General features: G+C 38.3%; 1 protein-coding gene across 2 annotated transcripts in view; it reads right to left on the bottom strand.

Annotated features, from left to right (window-relative positions):
• The window catches only part of TMEM245 (transmembrane protein 245), a 104,450-nt gene that overhangs the window by 65,517 nt on the left and 18,801 nt on the right, over positions 1-20,132 (bottom strand). The window contains exons 4-8 of one of the 2 annotated variants that reach the window (XM_060300652.2): positions 14,587-14,703; positions 11,383-11,607; positions 9,936-10,105; positions 6,978-7,001; positions 1,821-1,925 (exon numbers count right to left, since the gene is read on the bottom strand). In XM_060300652.2, the coding sequence (XP_060156635.1) occupies positions 1,821-1,925; positions 6,978-7,001; positions 9,936-10,105; positions 11,383-11,607; positions 14,587-14,703 (641 nt within the window). The remainder of the gene's footprint in view (positions 1-1,820; positions 1,926-6,977; positions 7,002-9,935; positions 10,106-11,382; positions 11,608-14,586; positions 14,704-20,132) is intronic. The other variant, XM_030859075.3, reaches the window with a different exon arrangement.

Below are 20,132 nucleotides of genomic sequence, written 5' to 3'. Positions count from 1 at the left end.
ATTTTCTGACAGACTGGCTGTGGATATAAGAGAAAAAAAGTAGTCAAGAATGACCCTGAGGCTTTTCACCTGAGCAAACAGAATGAAGCTGTCACTTACCAAAATGGGAAGACTGTGAGAGAACAGACAAGCAAGGGAGGTCTGGAATTCAGTTTTGACATGTTACATCTGAGATGTCTATTAGACATTCAAACGGATACTGTCGTGGTGTTTTAGAGAATTATCCTTTTATTGGTTGGGAGAATGAACTAGATAACCAGTAAATTTCCTTCAAAAGCTCAGTTTGCATGAGTTCTAGACCACAATGAAGTGGTTCAGTAATACTTGTTATGAAAGTTCAGGGAAGCAAAAGCTCACTGAAGCATGGGATGAACAAAGAAAAAGAACTTGAAAGATGAACAATTGAGATGGGCAGGCAAGAAGACCCTACTCAAAGGGATGAAGAAGGGAGAGTGGAACAGAAGAAGAGAGAGGAAAAAGAGAAAAACGGAAAACGGAAGACCATACTGGTGAAAGATTTCTCTAAGAACTAGGAACTCGTGCAGTGGCAGGTTTAGGTGAAATATGACAAAAACAAAGAAAGGTCTCTAAACAAGGCTGCAGAGTCTAAATAAGTGACTATACACGATTAAAATCTAAAGAACAGATAAAAACTGCATTGAAACTGAAACAGGTACAGAGAGAGCAGGTTGATAAGATCAGGGAATACTGAAGCTAAGAATGACTGAGAAATAGGACTGGCAAGTAGAAAGTCAAATAGCAGGAAACAGTGTAATCCTTTAGTAAATTGCTGCATATTAGATTATCTACTGATAACAGGTACTACCATATCTCTACAGCGCTACAGGAAAATTTTTCATATCCATGATTTCATGTAAGCTTCACAATTCCTGGAAAACATATAAAAATCTGGGATGCAGAGTTGAGCAGAGTCAATATAAAGATTTATATAGATTATAAAAGTTTTTTAAATAGTCCATAAGATACAACACTACAGAGAAAATTTTAGCTGCACTTTGGAGAATGATTTTCTTTGATGAAAGAGGGGTGATATGGACTAAATTTTTGTATCCTCCCGAAATTCATATGTTGAAATCCTAACAAGCAATGTGAGGTAGGGCCTTTGGGAAGTAATTAGGTCATGAGAGTGGAGCTCTCATGATGGGATTAGTGCCCTTATAAGAAGAGACACATGTTCTTTCTCCCCACCATGTGAGGACACAAGGAGAAAACAGCCATGTATAAACCAGGAAGAGGACCTTTACCAAGAACTTGACCATGCTGGCACCTTCATTTGGGACTTCCAGCCTCCAGAACTGTGAGAAATGCCAGTTGTTTAAGGCACTCAGTCTATGGTTTTCTGTTACAGCAATGCAAACTAAGAAGGGGGAGAGGAAATGCAAGCTGGAAGGATCTGGAAAGCGAGAAATATCCTAATGGTAAATCAGCAGAAAAACCAATGAGACATGAAGGAAAGGAATTGAATTCTGATCTAGGAAACAGGATCTACACTAGAAGTCATGAGATCAGATCATAGTTCTCCTATTGACAGAAGAAGCCACTTTTTCCTCAGTATCTTAATTTTTCATCTGCATTTACCTCAGAGGAATTTTATGAAATAAATAAAAATGCACATTAAAAAATATATTAGGCAAATTCATGGCAAAACTAGTAATACAAAAATCATAAATACTTTAACTGTTATACATACTTATAAGCAAAGTAATATTTCCCATGCCTGCATCTGCTAGCTTCTTACCTACATGACAAATTCTAACAATTAAGAGTTTATTAATGATAACAGTATTGTTGTACTCTACCTTTGCAGTCAGGAGTAGGGCTAAAAGAAGGGTTCCTATCACTAACAAAAATATGATGAAAATGCTAATTATTTTGTCTAACATCTTCTCCAGCCAGATGATCATCTGCACAGAAACGAAAAAGAGAATTAGTTATCTTTCAAACACAACTTAATAAAAACACATATGTATTCAAACATCATGAAGACAAGATATTCAGCATTGCAAAGCAAACTATGGCATAATGATTAAAGCAGGGAAAGCTTTAAACCACTTTAGAAAGTTAAGTAACAATATTAATTACAATTGTTGTTTACAGAAAGAGTTTATTATTGTCATATCTAAGAAAAGGCAGTCAGTTTGAATGTAAACAGTATCTATGCTTGGATTCTCATACTGTGGTATATTTACCTTTCAAATTATAATTTACAATCTGATAAAAATTCTAAACAAAATAATGACAATCCATTAGTGACCTCAAATCTCATGAAATTTTACTGTCAATTAGCAAATATAGATGACTTTAGAAAAAGTATGACTCTTACAGTACAGGTATGTCCTGAATTATACAGATAAAATAGGAGCAAATTAAAATGGGAATTGCATTCAAACTATTTTTTCCGTTTAATGTCACTAGGGTTATAAAAGCAGTAAGAATAAAATCTAATGTTAAGGTAATAATAAATACTAATTCAGAATAATAGTTACCCTGGGGGCAAAACGGTTGGGAAGTGGATGCACAAGCAGGGAGGGGCACACAATAGGCTTCAACTGCATAGGTAATATTTTGTCATGCTGGAAGATAGGCATGTGGGTGCTCTTCTTATTTCTTTATATTTGAAATATTTCATAATAAAATACTTTCAAACATCTGATATTCCACTTGACATTTCTATTCTTTTTAAAACATAAGCTTTATGACAAATTGTAAATGACTGTAAATAAAGAATAATCATTAAAGTAATGGTTATTCCTTAATCAATAATTAAAATTATGCTTTCCCTAAATGCTACTTGACGTTCTATTTTGAGTATAACTCCTCTCATCTTTCACAATCACAAATAATCCTACATTTATAAAAATTTTTGTTTTGAGATTATATAATTCTGATAGATTTCTAGAATTCCTGCCATGCCAAGCTACCATTTAACATTTCAAAAATACAATCAGACTGACGACTGAAATACCACATTGCACCCCTCAGCTCCAACATGAGCATTGCTGAATAAGTTACTCTTAATTTAAATATGAATTATGTTCTCCAAACAGTGAGTTAAACATCCAAGAGCAAAAAAATGGTGGTTAAAACAACATGCCTTCTAAAACATTTTCCACTCAGTGATTGTAAGCTTGCATCTCCTTATCTTTCATGAAGTACACTGTCATTAAGAGATCAATGCTACAGTGAACTCAAAGATAAAAAGTGCATCTTTTATCTTGGCAATTACAGCTTCAAACGGAAGAGTTAATTTTCAGTGCATGCTACCAAAGCATCAAAGACAATGCAGAGATTAAAAAAAGTAATAACAGGTTTCTAAGATATGGAAGGTCAGAGGTCATATTTTGAATGTAAGTTCTAAAACCAATGAAACTGAAAAGTTTCACAATCAGAAACTAACTCTACATCTAGCTCTTGATACAGTTTCCTGAGGAAAGAGCTAGTGCTGTATTACTCTTCTTTTTATCTCCAAAACCTAACAGTGTATGGCATGTGGTAAAAGCTCAGTTAATACATATTTGACTAGGCAAGATAAATAAAATAATTTCAGAATTAAGACCGGATTTGTATTCACAAGTTATGATTTCTGAAAATAACTTAGGAGCCTCAATTTTTTTTAGAAAAGTCATATCCTGAAATATGTTAACATAAAAGATATTTTATTTGGAAAGTATGAATATCTAAATTTATGTCTGGGTATTTTTAACATATAAAATGTGGAATATTCACAGACACGTTATATATAACAACATTACAAAAGTCAAATTTTGTTTTTAAGCCAGGGTAGAATTTTCCTATCACAAGCCTTATACCTAAGGCTTGGAATAAGAGGCACCTAAATAAAGATTTATTTTCAAGAGATAATACTGAGGGTTAGATGTTTCATTTAAAATTTAAAATACAGCAGACCTTGTTTTATTCTCCTCATTTCCAATTTACTGTGCTTTGCAGATAATGTGTTGTTTTTTTTTTTTACAAAGTGAAGGTTTGAGGCAACCCTACATCGAGCAAGTCTATTGGCACCATTTTTTCCAAAAGCATTTGCTTATTCTGTGTCTCTGTATCACATTTTGGTAATTCACCCAATATTTCAAACTTTAATTATGGTATTTGCCATGGTGATTTGTGATCAATGATCTTTGATGTTACTACTACAACTCACTGAAGGCTTAGATGATAGCATTTTTTAGCAATAAAGTATTTTTAATTAAAGTTTACAGTTTTTTAGACATAATGCTACTACACACTTAATAGACTACAGTATAGTGTAAACAAATTTTATATGCACTGGGATCCCAAAGAAAATCATGTGACTTGCTTTATTTGCAATATTCGCTTTACTGGGGTAGTCTGGAATGCACCCCGCAATATCTCTGTAAATCAAGTCATTTAAGATGTTCAATACATAAGCAAAAAAGTTGGGGCGGGGGGGGGGTCTATTCACATTACAGCCAGCTAAGATATAAGGTGAGAAAACACGAAAAAGAAGACAGCAAAAGCGAAAGAGAGCACAAAGAGTGGGAAAGAGAGACAGGAAAGACTTAAAAATGTGAAGAACTAAGGACCAATCAAGAGGAAACAAAATGGATAGAAAACTTATGGAGGAAAACAACTCCCTGAAAGAGTGAATGGAACAAGACTCATAAGGAAACAGCAACTGATAGACACAGAAAGAGAAACATGGTCAGAGGAAGCAAGGGGGAAGGGGAAGAGGAAGGAGGAGAGAATTCGTAAAGAAATGCCAGTGGCTCTGTCCCATGAGGGTCATCCTGTTCTGTGGTCCGCTTTGGGCAAAGGGAATAACACCACCTGTCAAACCCTGCCCTGCTCGTGGAAATTGCACAGTTGTCTAGTAACTTTCCCAGCCTTCCACACCAAGAGAAATTATTTCAGATTTTAAACTTTATTTTCTAAAAGTGGAAGGGGAGTAATTTTAAAACAACATTCTTAATGTTTCAAGTATAAATGAAGGGCAAGCATTTTTTTTTTTAATGTAGCAATGTCAGTAAATTTATAGTTATACCAAAAGACACTCTGAAACTGACTGGCCCTATTTATCAAACTATGAAGGAAGTGTCATTCCACTACTGAGTTTTCTATTTCGTTATTCTGGACCTGGAGGTTTTTATTTTGCTTTGTTTTTTTTTAACCAAATTCTAGTAGTCTTAGTGCAAATAATAAATACTAAGAAATAAAACAAGTCTTAAGAAACAGTTACATTTCAATTAATCATAGACGTGTCTCTCACCCTCACTTCTCTTGAATTACTCTCTAATTCACTCCACTTGAACTTGGAATACCAATACCCAATGCTGCAAATTTTCTGACCCTGGATGAAATGTAACAAAACAGACCTCAACTTATTTACATGCTTTCCTCAGAACTTAAAGCAGTTACTCCTACTCTACACCAATGCTTTACCTACACTACATGGAATCACCAAAGAAAAGGAAAAAGTTACCTGATCTCTTAGGAATCTTTTAAAACTCACAACTAGTCAGCTATGAACTAGGTAACCTAACTCATTTAGTCACCAAAGGTTAAATCAGATTGAATCTAATGACTTTATTTTTTTTCTAAAGTCTGTATTGAATTTGTTACAATATTCCTTCTGGTTTATCTTCTGGTTTTTTGGTCATGAGGCATGTGGGATCTTAGCTCCCCAACCAGGGATCGAACCCACACCCCCTGCATTGGAAGGCAAAGTCTCAACCACTGGACCGCCAGGGAAGTCCCTGAACCTAATGACTTTACATCTCCTTTCTCTCATCTCTCGAGGACAATTTCATTTCAATATACACAAACTGGGAAAATACATAAAATCACCTACTTTAATCAAAGTAAGAAAATGTACCATATTTGCAGCACTATCATTTGCCAAGGATTGAACTCATTTACTCATACCAGGTTTTTAGACAGTGGAGGTATACATAGCCATTTGTGTATGTGTGTTTGTGTGTTTGTGTGTGTGCAGTGGTGGTGGTATGTGTGTGTATTTATTTATTTCACACACTGCTTATTTTCAATCCAACGTTTAAAAGCATAAGCACTGTCAAGAGTCTCCCCTTTCTTGCTTCAACAGAAAGAATGAAACCCTAATCTTTACACCTAAGAGTCACATTTTGATCTATTTCCAAGAGGTACCACATCTTTCTTAAGGCCTGCTATATTTTCACTGACGATTTTTAAGGCCTTATTGTGTTTAAAGACAATACACATGAATGATGTCATCTTTTGCTATCTGCCCTAGGGATCTAATGATATTAAGTCAGAACTACTGTATGTGGACAATATATCAGAGATACAGCACTCCTAATATATCTGCATTAGCCTTTATTGAAGTTATTGAAAATTCCATGCTGATCATGTGAGTCATTGACCACAGATACCTCACACTTTGGGAAATACATAAAATTAGATATCATAGGCCATGACTACAATCTTTTTTAAGATAAAAATAAAATTCTGGAATACTAGTTATTAAAAAGGACAACATATAACATTACCAGCCAAGAGAATCAGACAAATATTTCACAAATTTATATTTTTTAAAAATTACTGTGTTATTTATAGAAAAAGTAGCCATAACGAGTTCTCTTTCCTTTTTAGTAACTTCTGCCTAATGTGCTCTCACACAACAAAGGAGATTAGAGTATCAGACTGGGTCACATTATAGAGCTAAAAAGGAATGGAAATCACAGTGAACAAAAGGACTACAAGACAGAACTTACACACACTTGGGCAAGGAGATATCATCCACATCCTAAATAAATAGCTTTGAGTTTTTAGCAAATTGTACTGTGACGATATTAATGCTTCATGACCTTCCATAGCTTATAATTAGAACTTTAAAAACAAAAACTTAGTTTGACATGTGGACAGAAACAGGGTGAGAACGGAGATTTGGGGGGAAGTTACAGAATTCAATAGCAAAAACCAAAATCCAGGTGTTTGTTTACCTTCTTATTTAGCCAGTGCCAGAGCTTGAGGATAGGGGGGGTAAGGTGAGAGAGAGAAGATAAGAACAGGGGCATATCATTAGAGAATACAGTAATAGCATGAAAAGGAAAGAAAAGAAAATCATTGAGAGCATGACGAGGAAATTATCTCAGACAAAGGAAAAACTGGAAAAAAAAAATTGTAATGCATTAACAAAGTTTTTAAATCAAGTGAATGTAGCAGTCCTTTAAGATACACGATTGAAATGATGATAACCACAAGCTTTGTTGGCAATTCAATAATTAAAAATACATAAAAATAACTTGAATGCTTATAGGCTTGAACTTTCACACCAAATTCCAAAGATCAAAGTGATAATTAAGATTTTTCACATATCATGCACCAAAAGGATTTTCAGTCCCTGTATAAACTAATTTATGTTCATAAACTACATTTTCATTGAACTTTGTAGTTATAGCTTTATAATACTACTTATTTCACATTTCCTAGAGTAAAACATTTCAGTGCTCATTTGGAACAGTGAACACCTGGCGAAAAAGCAGACATATCTAAGATTCTGATCAGATTTGGTGCATTTCCTTCCATTTCCAATTTTTTAGGCACACATTTTTCTACCATATATAATATCCTTTTTTTCACATCAACATTATGTCATCTACACCTCACAATATTTAGCACTATAATAACTCATGCTGATTAGTGGATACATAATCTAAAAATCAGTAAACATAAGATTTAACGCATTATTAGTGACATAAAAAGCATAAAAACTAAGATGCATAATTTCATCAGAGTAACTAAATGCTCCTTGCAGAGTTTTCCCTAAAGTACACTCAATACATGTTTAGACACATACTTAAAACAATCTCCTGTATGTGGATCATTTCAAAAACACTGGTCCAATCAATTGCAATTAAACAGAAAAACAGATTTATTCCCCAAAGCAGGAGCCCACATACATTATTATACTACACAGAACATAATTTTGACATCAATTATAATTAAATATTCAGTTTGAGAGAGCCATTTATTCTGGTATGTATTACATATAACAGAAAATGCTAGTTTTATTCATTTTACTGTCTCTCTTCCTTAAGAAGGACAGATTGACATATAAATTAGAATAAAAATGAAAAATTTTTACAAGGCTACTCCATAACAAATACTTTTTGACACCCCTGGAACTTCAACTGACACAACTGTAGAGTTTTCCTAAACGAAGGGCTCCAAATACAAGTACATGGGAACACTGAGAAGGGGATTCAGTTTCTATCCCATCCAATAGTGCTAAGACAAAGAAATTAATTGAAGTAAGAGTTACCCTCTTTAAACAGTTTGAAGTGATAAATCTGCTCTAATAAGATAAAGCTTCACCTTAATCAGGGAGATGTGATAAATACGTTGAAATTTGTGAGAAGTTTTAGCTTCTTTCTTATTTAAAAAATTGAAAAAAATTAATAAGAACACAATAGGCAAATTACAAAAGAAAAATATAAACAGCCAATAAGCAAATAAAAGGATGGTCAACCTAATTTTTATTTTTAAAATTTTCAAATTAAAACAACACTGAGATACTTCGCTTTACAAAACTAAAATGGACTTTTTGTTACACTATAACATCCAGTGTTGGCAAGAGCTCAAGGAAATGGGCATTCTCACATGTTGCAGTGGTGGGAATTGAAACTGGCAAACTTTCTGGAAGACCATCAGGCAATATGTAAGAAATGTATCCCCTGCATCTCCTTCGACTTCCTCCCCACTCACATGAACTCCAGTTACTGTTCTCATCTATATCTACATTTGTTTCAACTAACAGTGTTTCTCAACCGTAAGTCATGGATGGACCTGTTAAAGGAAGCAGTCACTAGCCCTGTGATGACGTCCAGGTTGCACAGCGTGGCACATAAAAAGGCCTTCGTGATCCAGTCTCACCTGACCCTCCAGCCTTGCCTCCCACTAATTACCATTTCACATATCCCAGCCATTGCCATTTTCCTGGTGTTCCCTAAGAACTCATGCTATGGGAGTCTCTGTGCCCTTGCACTGCTCCATCCACCTGCTCTTTTTGCCATGTCTACCTAATAAACTCCTGCTTGTGCTTCAAAATTTGCTCTGGCATCACCTCTGCTGCAAAACCTTCCCTCTCCCACCGCTCTCCGACAGTGAGTCATTTCTTGCTCAGTACTACCACTGTATCCTGTACACACTTCTCCTCCCCAAATTACAACAACAGCTTAACACTTATATAGAGCTTACTGTGTACCAGATACTGATCTAAGAATTGTACGTATATTAACTCATTTAACACTCACAACCATTCTATGAGGTATACCTGCTATTATACTCATCGTATTGGTAAGAAAACCAAGGCACAGAAAGGTTAAGAAACTCATCCAAGGTCACATAGCTAATAAGCAGAACAGGGATCTGAATCCAGAGTTTGAATTCAGAGCCTATGCTCTTAACCACTAAGCCTCTGAGTCTAACTCAGCCTCTAAATTTTAAGGGGTTGCTATCTCCCCATCAAACACAGCTTCTGTACCTAGTTTTCCAGATTCATCTGATTTTCCCTAAGACTTAGCATAATATCTGACACATAAGAATTTTCCCAAAAATATTCACTGATCTGAGCCACCACCTGGCGATATAATTTTAGGCAAGTCACTTAACCCCTATAGATTTCAATTTGGTCCTTATAAAATGAGAGAGTTGAACTAGGTGCTCCTTGTCTCCCATTTTTAAGATGTAAAAATACTAACACAATACTTACTGAAACTAAATCTATCCCATCCTTATATAAACCATAATTCTAAACTTTAAATTTCATCATAGAATTAGACATTAAATGTTCTATCCACAAATAAAACATAAATACCAATATACCATAAAATGGAATATTTTAGACAATGAAATACATAAACCCCATTAAAATAGCTCAAGTTCTTAAAATACAATACCTTGCTATCAACTTTCAACAAGAATTTTCCAAGCCCGATAATTGGCCATGGTGCCAGGGCTTCCTGTCGCTCCTTCAGGAAGTGCTCTATAACCTGCCACCACACCAAGCAGCGCTTCTCCAGGAAGTTCACAACGCCAAAGTGAATAACGAGCTTTTTGAGTATCCATACTATAAGGAAGATGAGAAATACACACATAAAAAAGATAGAGATTACAAAGTTTTAACATGAATAGGTTCCTCAATTTCATATAACTTCCTAAAACAGTAAAGCTAGTGCTAAAACGCTGTTTTTTTTAAAAAAAAAAAAAGGAGAAGGGAGAGAAGAAAGTTCAAAATATTCCAAATTCATGTAACTGGGACAATTTTCACACAATCCCCACCCACCTATATTCCTCCTTCTCTGTGAAGTCTTAATCCTTGAAGCGGTCAGGGATTCACAGCCTATATAAACATAAGATACCCTGATCATGAAGATTTCAGTGACTACAACCTTGGCCCCTCACGCCTTACCCTTCCAGGGTAAAGAATACTAACCCCTGACATGTCCTAATCTCTTTGGCTATTATAGCTGCTCTTGCCAAATTTTGTTCTTTTCCTTAGATGTTTCATGTTTAGTGACCAGAGGAGTGTAAGGTATTCCACGTGCATCATGATTATACCACTGCAGGGCAACATGTTCATTTGTTTCTATTTCTCTACTCGATGCTGCTCTGTACATCTGAATCTCTTACCGGGGTTCGGTAGAGAAGCAGGATGAGTACGAGCAGGGCTGTCACAAACAGCTGTGTACTATGTAACTTCAGTGGGAACCACACAGACTACAATGTGAAAGTACCCCTCTGCAGGTGGGCAGTGTGGTGGCCCTTCAAACAGAGGTTAAGCCTTCTGTTAAAGGCCAACTAAGAAGGTGGAGGGACTAGAAGGAAGTGCTATTTATCTGTGAGGGTTGCCTTGAAGTTTGGACCCTAGATAATGGATCACAATCACTATAATTTCCCTAACTCAAGGGAGTTTTGTGTCATTAGTCCTGGCCTTATAATCTAACAGTTCACAGTTTACTATTTTGAACCATGAGGTTAATGTTACATGCCAATTCAACAATTCCTTCATCAGCATTTTTAAATCTCTGGAGAGGTCCTAGGAAAGCTCCTATAGTCTCAAGAATAAGACCAGGGTAATTAGAGTTGTAAAAACTTTTAAGGGGCCACCTTGTTCACAGCCTGCTCTCCCTTTTTATTTAAAAAGACGGTAATCCCGTGAGCCATGGCCGCTGAGCCTGCACGTCTGGAGCCTGTGCTCCGCAACGGGAGAGGCCACAACAGTGAGAGGCCCGCGTACCACCAAAAAAAAAAAAAAAAATACAGTAAAGTTATCTCAAACATAAAAATCCAAAAGTTAAAGAAAAAGTCTTCCAAAGCAAGACAAGATCATAATTAACCAATTACCTGCAACAGGCACTGGCAGCAACTGTACAATCCACAGGTTCAACCAGATCTGGACTCCAACAATGGCCCAAAGGAGAGACACAAAGTAGATATCGCTAGTTTTCTTCTTTCTAAGAAATGTTCCAACTTCAGGCCTTTGTCTGCCCAAGGTGGGTGAAGGGGAGGAGGGTGAAGCAGATGAGGACAGTGTTGGAGGGGGTTCTCCTCTGTCCATGGTTTCTGTCCCTGAAGAGGGAAAGAAAAAAAAAATCCCCCACATATTAAAAATAAATAAATTATTTATTTATAAGTTATAAATAATAACATTAATAAACAGTAATTCAGAGCAATTGCTAGGCTATCCTAGTTTAAGCTTTCAAAATGTATTCTGACAGTATGATCACATTGGGTTAAAAAAGAAAAAAAGACTTGTATGTATGCTTGCATATGCAATGAAAAAGGTGTAGAGAATTAATGCTGTGTTTACATCTAAGGAAATTAAGTTTTTTGGGGAGTAGGGTTGAGTATGAGAAATGTTTTACTTTTTACTTTATATACTTAACATTGTTCAAGTTTTTTGTTGTTGTTGTTGTTGTTTTGCAGTACGCAGGCCTCTCACTGTTGTGGCCTCTCCTGTTGCGGAGCACAGGCTCTGGATGTGCAGGCTCAGCGGCCATGGCTCATGGGCCCAGCCGCTCCGTGGCATGTGGGATCTTCCCGGACCGGGGCACGAACCCATGTCCCCTGCATCAGCAGGCGGACTCTCAACCAGTGCACCACCAGGGAAGCCCTGTTCAAGTTTCTTTATGACATATATATCATTTATATTTTTATGTATATCATTTAGACAAAAAAACTGAAGAAAAACACATGACAAAGTAACTGAGAATTATAATTAGCCCATCAAAATTACCCAAACCATATAAAGCAACAAATATTAACATACAGAATTCTTTATTTAAAAATTCCTCCTGGGCTTCCCTGGTGGCGCAGTGGTTGGGGGTCCGCCTGCTGATGCAGGGGACGCGGGTTCGTGCCCCGGTCCAGGAGGGTCCCACATGCCGCGGAGCGGCTGGGCCCGTGGGCCATGGCCGCTGAGCCAGTGCGTCCGGAGCCTATGCTCCGCAGCGGGAGAGGCCACGGCAGTGAGAGGTCCGCGCACCGCAAAAAAACAAAAAAAACAAAAAAAAAATTCCTCCTCTTTTAACTTTACAGTAGATGTATTTATATGTATTTCTGAAACAATACGGCTTTTCAGCATCATTTTACCTAAATGGAGCCAACTGCCCTTACAAGAACCAGCCAGGGATTTGCAGCATATCTTTCTCTTAAAATTAGATATGAAAAATGACAGACTGCTGGCGATGAGGAATTTTCAAATACAGGATATCACTCAATTATTTCACGAGGCACTGTTTTCTAACAACGCGACTACTATTACATTTCACTATTACTCAGAATATACCATGATGATGGAAATGTATAAGATCCTAAAACCTGCATTTTGCCTTCCATAAAAAAAGTTAATGATAAAAAGTATACCATATTTCTTAAAGTCTAGGTAAAAAAAAACCATGAACACCCCTAATCTCAACGCCCTATTTGCCCCATTGTCTTTACATATTTTACATAGTTGTATCATGTTCCACTTATGACCCTTCCCACTTTCTCCCTTCAGTTGAATGTCAGCTCCAGGAGAGCTAAGACCTTGTCTATCTTGCGCTCCCCTCCACTAATTTCCTAGCACACACAATAGTAACTGACATATGGAACGTACTCACTAAATATTTGTTCTAACAATGCCTTCCCTGTTATTTCATAATTTTCCTAAGTAACCACACAGTAACCTTCTGAGCGTTATGTCATAATTTCCTTAGTGTTTCTTTTTAATGTTAAATGATTAGTTGTGAGTACATTTTTACTACTGATATAACTAGCATCATGGTAAGTCAGCCCACCTCACCAGAACAAACATTCTACCCTGAGGTTTGGGGCTAAAGCGCAAGCTAATTATAACATGCTTCTGTTTGACCCTCTCTGAATATCTTCCTAATTTGGAAACTTCACGTTGGTGGATGTGGCAGATATTTAGAAGAACAGTAAGTCCATAACTAAAACATCATCCCCTTTCCACGTTGAAAACATGATTCGATGTGCAAGAAAAATAACATTTTCCTACTACCCCAAATGCCTTTTTCTTAGCCAATCCCTTCTTTCAAAACTTCTCTGAAGTCCATTCTTCAAAAATAGCTCATGAAAAACATTCCTTAGCTCCCAAACCTCTGGCACTAATGGACCTCTTGGCACAGAGAGGGAAGGCCTTTTACATTCCTGAATCCTGTGCAAGTACAGTGTGACTTTAAGTCTGGTATAAACCTATCAGCTGGATCTTATAGGAGCTTTGCATGCAGAACAACCAGAGGGTTCTGTTTTAAGGGAAACAGTCAATATACTAACAGCATGAGGCATGCAAAGCAAACTTTGAGAATAAAAGCAAGAAATGCCAGAGAAATGAATGACTGGAAGATGGAAAATAAAAAACAAAAGAAAGAGCTGGAGAAAGGCAACAACAACAACAAAAGCAACATAAAGAGTCAGAGCAGGGCCTCCCTGGTGGCGCAGTGGTTGAGAGTCCGCCTGACGATGCAGGGAACACGGGTTCGTGCCCCGGTCCGCGAGGATCCCACATGCCGCGGAGCGGCTGGGCCCATGAGCCATGGCCGCTGAGCCTGCGTGTCCGGAGCCTGTGCTCCGCAACGGGAGAGGCCACAGCAGTGAGAGGCCCGTGTACCGAAAAAAAAAAAAAAAAAAAGTCAGAGCAAAGTAGAACAATGGAGGAGAACTGACAGTTGCAGAAGAAATGGAAAATAAAAGGACTAAGTAAGAGAAAATATGGACAAAGGTAAATAGGACACTAAGAAAAGAAAAATAACACGAAAGTGAGAGAGAATAACAAAAGAAAAATAAGAAAAGCACTTTTAAAAAAAAGGAAAGAATGAAGAATCAAGATAAGAAACCTAAGAAGATAAATAATTAAATGTATGAAAAAAGTGATATATGAGAACAAAGATGAGAAGGAAAAAAGTGTAAAAATAGGAACCAGAGAGAAGAATGAAGGACCAGCAAGTAGCATTTTGTGGTGCTAGTGTCTTTCTTAATTTTATGTTCTACATATATTTCATTTTCTGGAATATTCTGAAGGCACTCCTTCACAACGTCAGTCACCTGCAGGCTGGGTAGAGGGCTGGTCCTCAGTGCTCGATTCATACCCTGTGATGGAGATGGCCAAGGTTGCTAGAGTAGAAGCTGCCATGGAGATAACTTGCCCTGGTAACTCCGCTCCTGTAAAACAAGCATGCGTTTTTTTAAACTTTTTAAAGGCAATGGACAAAATGGGAAATAACCTGCAAACTGAAACATACTCCTAAGTTTTCAACAGCAATAAAACAAAATGGTTATTACTGACCCACCAGACCAGTGGTTCTTCACCAAGGGAGAATGCTTAAGAATCAACAGGCTACTGTACAGCACAGGGATCTCTACTCAGTCCTCTGTAATGATCTATATGGGAAAAGAATCTAAAGAAGAGTGGATGTATGTATAACTCATTCACTTTGCTGTACACCTGAAACTAATGCAACACTGTAAATCAACTATACTCCAATAAAAAGAAAAGCAACAGGAAAGTCTGCTAAAAATACAGGTTCCTGGACTCTCTGTGTATCTCTCTCATTTGGGAACTTGATGCTGGTGCACGTGGCAGATAGTAGATATATAAATGTGGAGTGCCATGCTTATATTTTTTGTACTTCACAGGTTAATTTTACTGCACATCTCTGTTGAAATACACTGCCACACCAAGTCTGTGAGCTTCTTGAATGCAGACTTACTTTCCTTTGTATTACTAGCTCCTAGCACAGCATGGAACAGCCCATACTTGCTCTCAATGACAACATTCCATGAGCGAATATGCAAATGTATGGGTATCATGCAAAACCATATACAGCTGATCCTTGACCAACACGGGTTTGAACCGTGCAGGTCCACTTATACACAGATTTTTTTCAATAAATATAGTATCTGTATTTTTATTTTACAGATCTTTAAATTAACTAAGTGTGGCGAAAAGTTTTTGTTCGATGAGAGATCACAACATGTGGAATCAAAAGAACTAGGATTTGGGCTTCCCTGGTGGTGCAGTGGTTGAGAGTCCGCCTGCCGACGCAGGGGACACGGGTTCGTGCCCCGGTCTGGGAGGATCCCACATGCCGCGGAGCGGCTGGGCCCGTGAGCCACGTCCACTGGGCCTGCGCATCCGGAGCCTGTGCTCCGCAACGGGAGAGGCCACAACAGTGAGAGGCCCGCGTACCGCAAAAAAAAAAAAAAAAAAAAAAAAAAAAAGAACTAGGATTTGCATTCTGATTCTACCCAAACTGTTTCAGCTTCCTGCCCTTGGGTGAGTCATTTATCAATTCCTTTGTTTCTGAGGCAGAGACAGGAGCTCACAGATTTTTGACTGCATGGTGGAGTCAGTGTCCCTAACCCTGACATGGTTCAAGGGTCAACTGACTATCTATAAAGTACATAATTCAGCACAGGCGAAATCCACTGCTTGAAAATCTAAAAGATCATCACTACCCTGTTTCACGTTACAGGTTCTCATGTTAAGTTCCTAATAGGTAGTAAACCAAGTTTAACCATTTGCACGAGATTCAAAAAATACATTCACTGGTCAATGAGGTCTGTCTATAATGGTCAGCCTTTAATTTGCTATGGCAGACAACACAGACTAGCTCACACAACACCTCATTCTAGTGTGCTTTCTTGTGCCCTAGAGACTGGAAAGCTAAGGACTGTATTTCTTGGACTCCTTTGCAGCTACAGTTCCACATGTGATACAGCAGAACACTTGTGCAGGCACGCCTGTGCAGACTTGGAAGCCCTAAGTGACTCACTGTAATTTGGAAGCTCTCCTGTCAAATACAGTCCCATGGTTTTTCTGCAGGTACTTAGCAGAAGTTCCAGAGGTTCTGCTGTCTGATCTCCAACTTTGTGGCAAGCAGCAGCAGCTGTGGCATTTCTGCTCAAACAGTCCTTTGGTGTCGTTGAGCATTTCTCCTGGTTGCATTGCTTCTGCATGTCAGATCCAAGCTTAACTGTCTGGTCCTTCCAAAAATCGTGTATGTACAAATTCTTTATACTAACCAATACCTCTTTCTATTTAGACTAGCTGGCATGGATTCCACTGTCCAACTGAGAACGCTGAGGGTTCTCAGTCACCAAATCATACATACGCCCACACTCATGCAGCGGGGACCCCTGGGTAGGCCAATATTCAATGTGACAACATAAAGCTCTGCCAAGCCAATGAAAAGAGCCATGACCTTTGGAAGGTCAATGAATTACAGCTTCAGATAAACTCTGCACACCCAACAAGTTCAAGGCTGGCCATGTCCTAGAGGGAAGCAGGCCAGGGGTCTGAGATGGCTCTTCGGTAGCCTCAGCCATCAGGATCAAGCACACTCATCTGGCTCAATCATATCCTATCCCTCCTCTACTAAATGCCTCTGTAACCTGAAAGAGGTTTAATTTTTAGGCAATCCAAGAGAAACTCAAACTCATGATCTGGGAAGACAGCATAAGCTAGATATCTGGATTGGAACCTATTCTCCTGGCCTAGATATCTAAGGTGCTTTTTTGATGCCAGTAAGAGAACAAGGGCTGACAGAAAAACACAGTGTCTTTCACGTCTTACATGTTTCCATTACTCACTGTACTGAATGCTGGGGATAAAAACACAGACCCTGCCCCCATGGAGCTGAGTGGAAGAGACAGATATGAACTAAAGAACCACACAGATAAACGAATGTATACAAATTGTGATGATTGCTATAAAGGAAGAATACTGGGTATTTTATGAGCTCCTAACAGAAGAAATCTGACTTAGTCTGGAGAATCAGGAAAGGCTTCTCTTTAAGAAGTAAAAATGGGGACTTCCTGGGCAGTCCAATGGTTAAGACACCACCCTTCCAATGCAGGGGGCGTGGGAACTAAGATGCCACATGCCATGAGGAGTGGCCAAAAATAAATAAATAAATAAAATGGGGTTTTATTAAAAAAACAGAAAGTTTCCCAAATGATTCTTTAAAAAAAAAAAAGAAGTATAAATGAAGCTGACATATAAAGAATGAGGAGGAATTAACCAAAGGAAGGTAAGTAATAATATTTTGGATGATGCAAGCAAATAGGAAGGCTGTAAGTGAAGAAACTGGTATGTTAAAGACAGTGAAAGGTCAGTGTGTTTGGAGCACAGTAGGAAACTGGTATCAAATAAACAAGGCTGGAGATGGTAAGCCAGATGATGCAAGTCGCAGAAGACCATACTAAGGACTTTAGTCTTTATCCCAAAAGGAGCAGGAAAGCACTGAAGAGTTTTAAATAGGATAATTTTTTTTACTGAAATGTTATTGAGATAATTGTAACATCACATGCAGTTGTAAGAAACAATACAGAGAAATCCTGTGTACCTTTTATCCTGTCCCCACCACCCCGCAATGGTAATATCTTTCAAAACTGCAGTACGCTACCACAATCAGAGTATCAGCATGGATACAAGACACAGAACAGTTTCATCACTGCAAAAATCTCATGTTGCCCTTTTATGACCACATCTCCCCACTCTGTAAATAAATAATCAGTTTTGAGATATAAAAAGATCATTCCTACTGTTTGGTCAAGAACAGATTAGAGAAGACCAAGAGTAGGTAGAGGGAGATAAGTTATTGCAGTATTACAGGCAAGACATTAGGACAGCATGGTCTGCAGTGGTTAACAGGAAAGATGTTGGGAAAGCGGCTGCATTTAAGAGACATGGAGTAGTCAAAGTGGACCAGACTTGGTGACAAAACAATAAACGGTTCAACGATGACCCCCAAGTTTCCAGATTATGATCAGACAGAGAACGTGTAGGGGAAATGGATGAAGATTTTGGGTATACTGAAGTTCTTTTTAGACTTCCAAATAGAAATTTAAACACAAACTGATTACATCAGAGACCAGAGAGGTCGTAGGTTCCTGTGTGCCCACAAGAGATTTCTTGGGGTCCACTCAAGAGAAAAGGTTGGGAACACCTAATGACTAATGGCCTGGGACAGCACAGTAAGGTGGGGAAGGGGGAGGCTTCCAATCAAAACTCAAAGAAAGGGCTTCCCTGGTGGTGCAGTGGTTGGGAGTCCACCTGCCGATGCAGAGGACACGGGTTCGTGCCCCGGTCCGGGAAGATCTCACATGCCGTGGAGCGGCTGGGCCCATGAGCCATGGCCGCTAAGCCTGCGCATCCGGAGCCTGTGCTCCGCGACGGGGGAGGCCGCAACGATGAGAGGCCCGCGTACCTCAAAAAAAACCCCACAAAAACTCAAGGAAACAAAGTATTCTCTCATATAAGAGTAAAGACTAGTTCAGTGTCCTCAATTACTAAACCTACCTCTTCACAAGTAATTTAATGAAGTGGTAACTTATCCTTGAGAAAGTCAGAGAAAGAAGTCCCCTGATGGTTAGGTAGCTCCAAAATAAGAAGATCATTTTATAGCTCCTCAAATACGGGCTTTCAGTTTGGCTGCATTTTGGCTTATACTTCTAAACTCCCACTGAGCATTCATTCATTCACCAAACAGGTGACTAGGCCATGTTGCTGGGATGAGAGACTAAGTTAAGACCCTAGTCTCAAGCTCAGTCTAATACTTAAACTATCAGTTATGATTCAGTATGTTAAGAGCTAATGTAGATATAAGTGTAGAATACTGGGGGAGCACCGAGGATAGAAACCTAACCCATGCCTGGGAGAACAGTTTCCAAAGGAGCTATCTGACAAGAATGGTAAAAGATGCCATCCTTTAAATCCATTTAAGCAAGTTAGATAAAGAAGACAGAACAAGTTTAGCTTGGGGAGAAAGGAAGAGGCTGGTATCTTAGAGGACAGAGGTAGAAAAGTTTTCCAGAAAGACAAAAAAGCAGGTGTAAAGACACAAAGGCAAGAAAAAGCAGAGCATGCTGTTCAAAGAACTCTAGGAAGTCGAATAAGGATGAAACACAGGGTACAATGGTAAGAGTGGAGAGACAGGAGGATACAGAGGGAGAATGGAACCAGAGAGAATGGGACCTGTGCTCATACTTACTATGCACCGGGGCAGTACAATTCAGTGGTTGGAATCACAGGTGAGGAAACAAGAATGCCCAGGTTCAAATCTCAGGTCTATTTTTTACTAGTTGGATGACCACAGGCAGGTTACTTAGGATCTAGATGCCTTAGTCTCCTCAAGTGTAAAATGCAGCATACAGAAATTCCTATCTCACGTGAGGATTAAGTGAAACAATACATATAAAATGCTTAGAACAATGCCTGCTGTGTAGGACTCAACAGAAGTTAGCTCAATAAATGATATTATTATCACCATCACCGTTATCAAAACTGTTGGCTTTGACAGGATAAACTATAAGCACAAGCCACTAGCACTCCTACAGTATTTGCCTGTACCTCTCATCCCCTCCCTGCTCTGTACTACAGCCGTTTCCCTAAATCTTATCCTTACATTTTTAGATCTCCCCTCAGAGCTATGCAAAACATCTTACATACAGTCATCACTGAAAGACTTGAGGAAAAGTTAAGATCAACAGATTAAATCTTCACAACTACGGTTTAAAAACTTTCTCCAACTTGCTGATATCACTAAAATATACAATAAATATTTAATAAGTCTTAGCTAAATCAATGA

Source organism: Globicephala melas, chromosome 6, assembly GCF_963455315.2.
Source record: "Globicephala melas chromosome 6, mGloMel1.2, whole genome shotgun sequence".
In the NCBI taxonomy this organism is placed as follows: domain Eukaryota; kingdom Metazoa; phylum Chordata; class Mammalia; order Artiodactyla; family Delphinidae; genus Globicephala; species Globicephala melas.
This window is presented reverse-complemented; position numbering and strand designations above follow the sequence as displayed.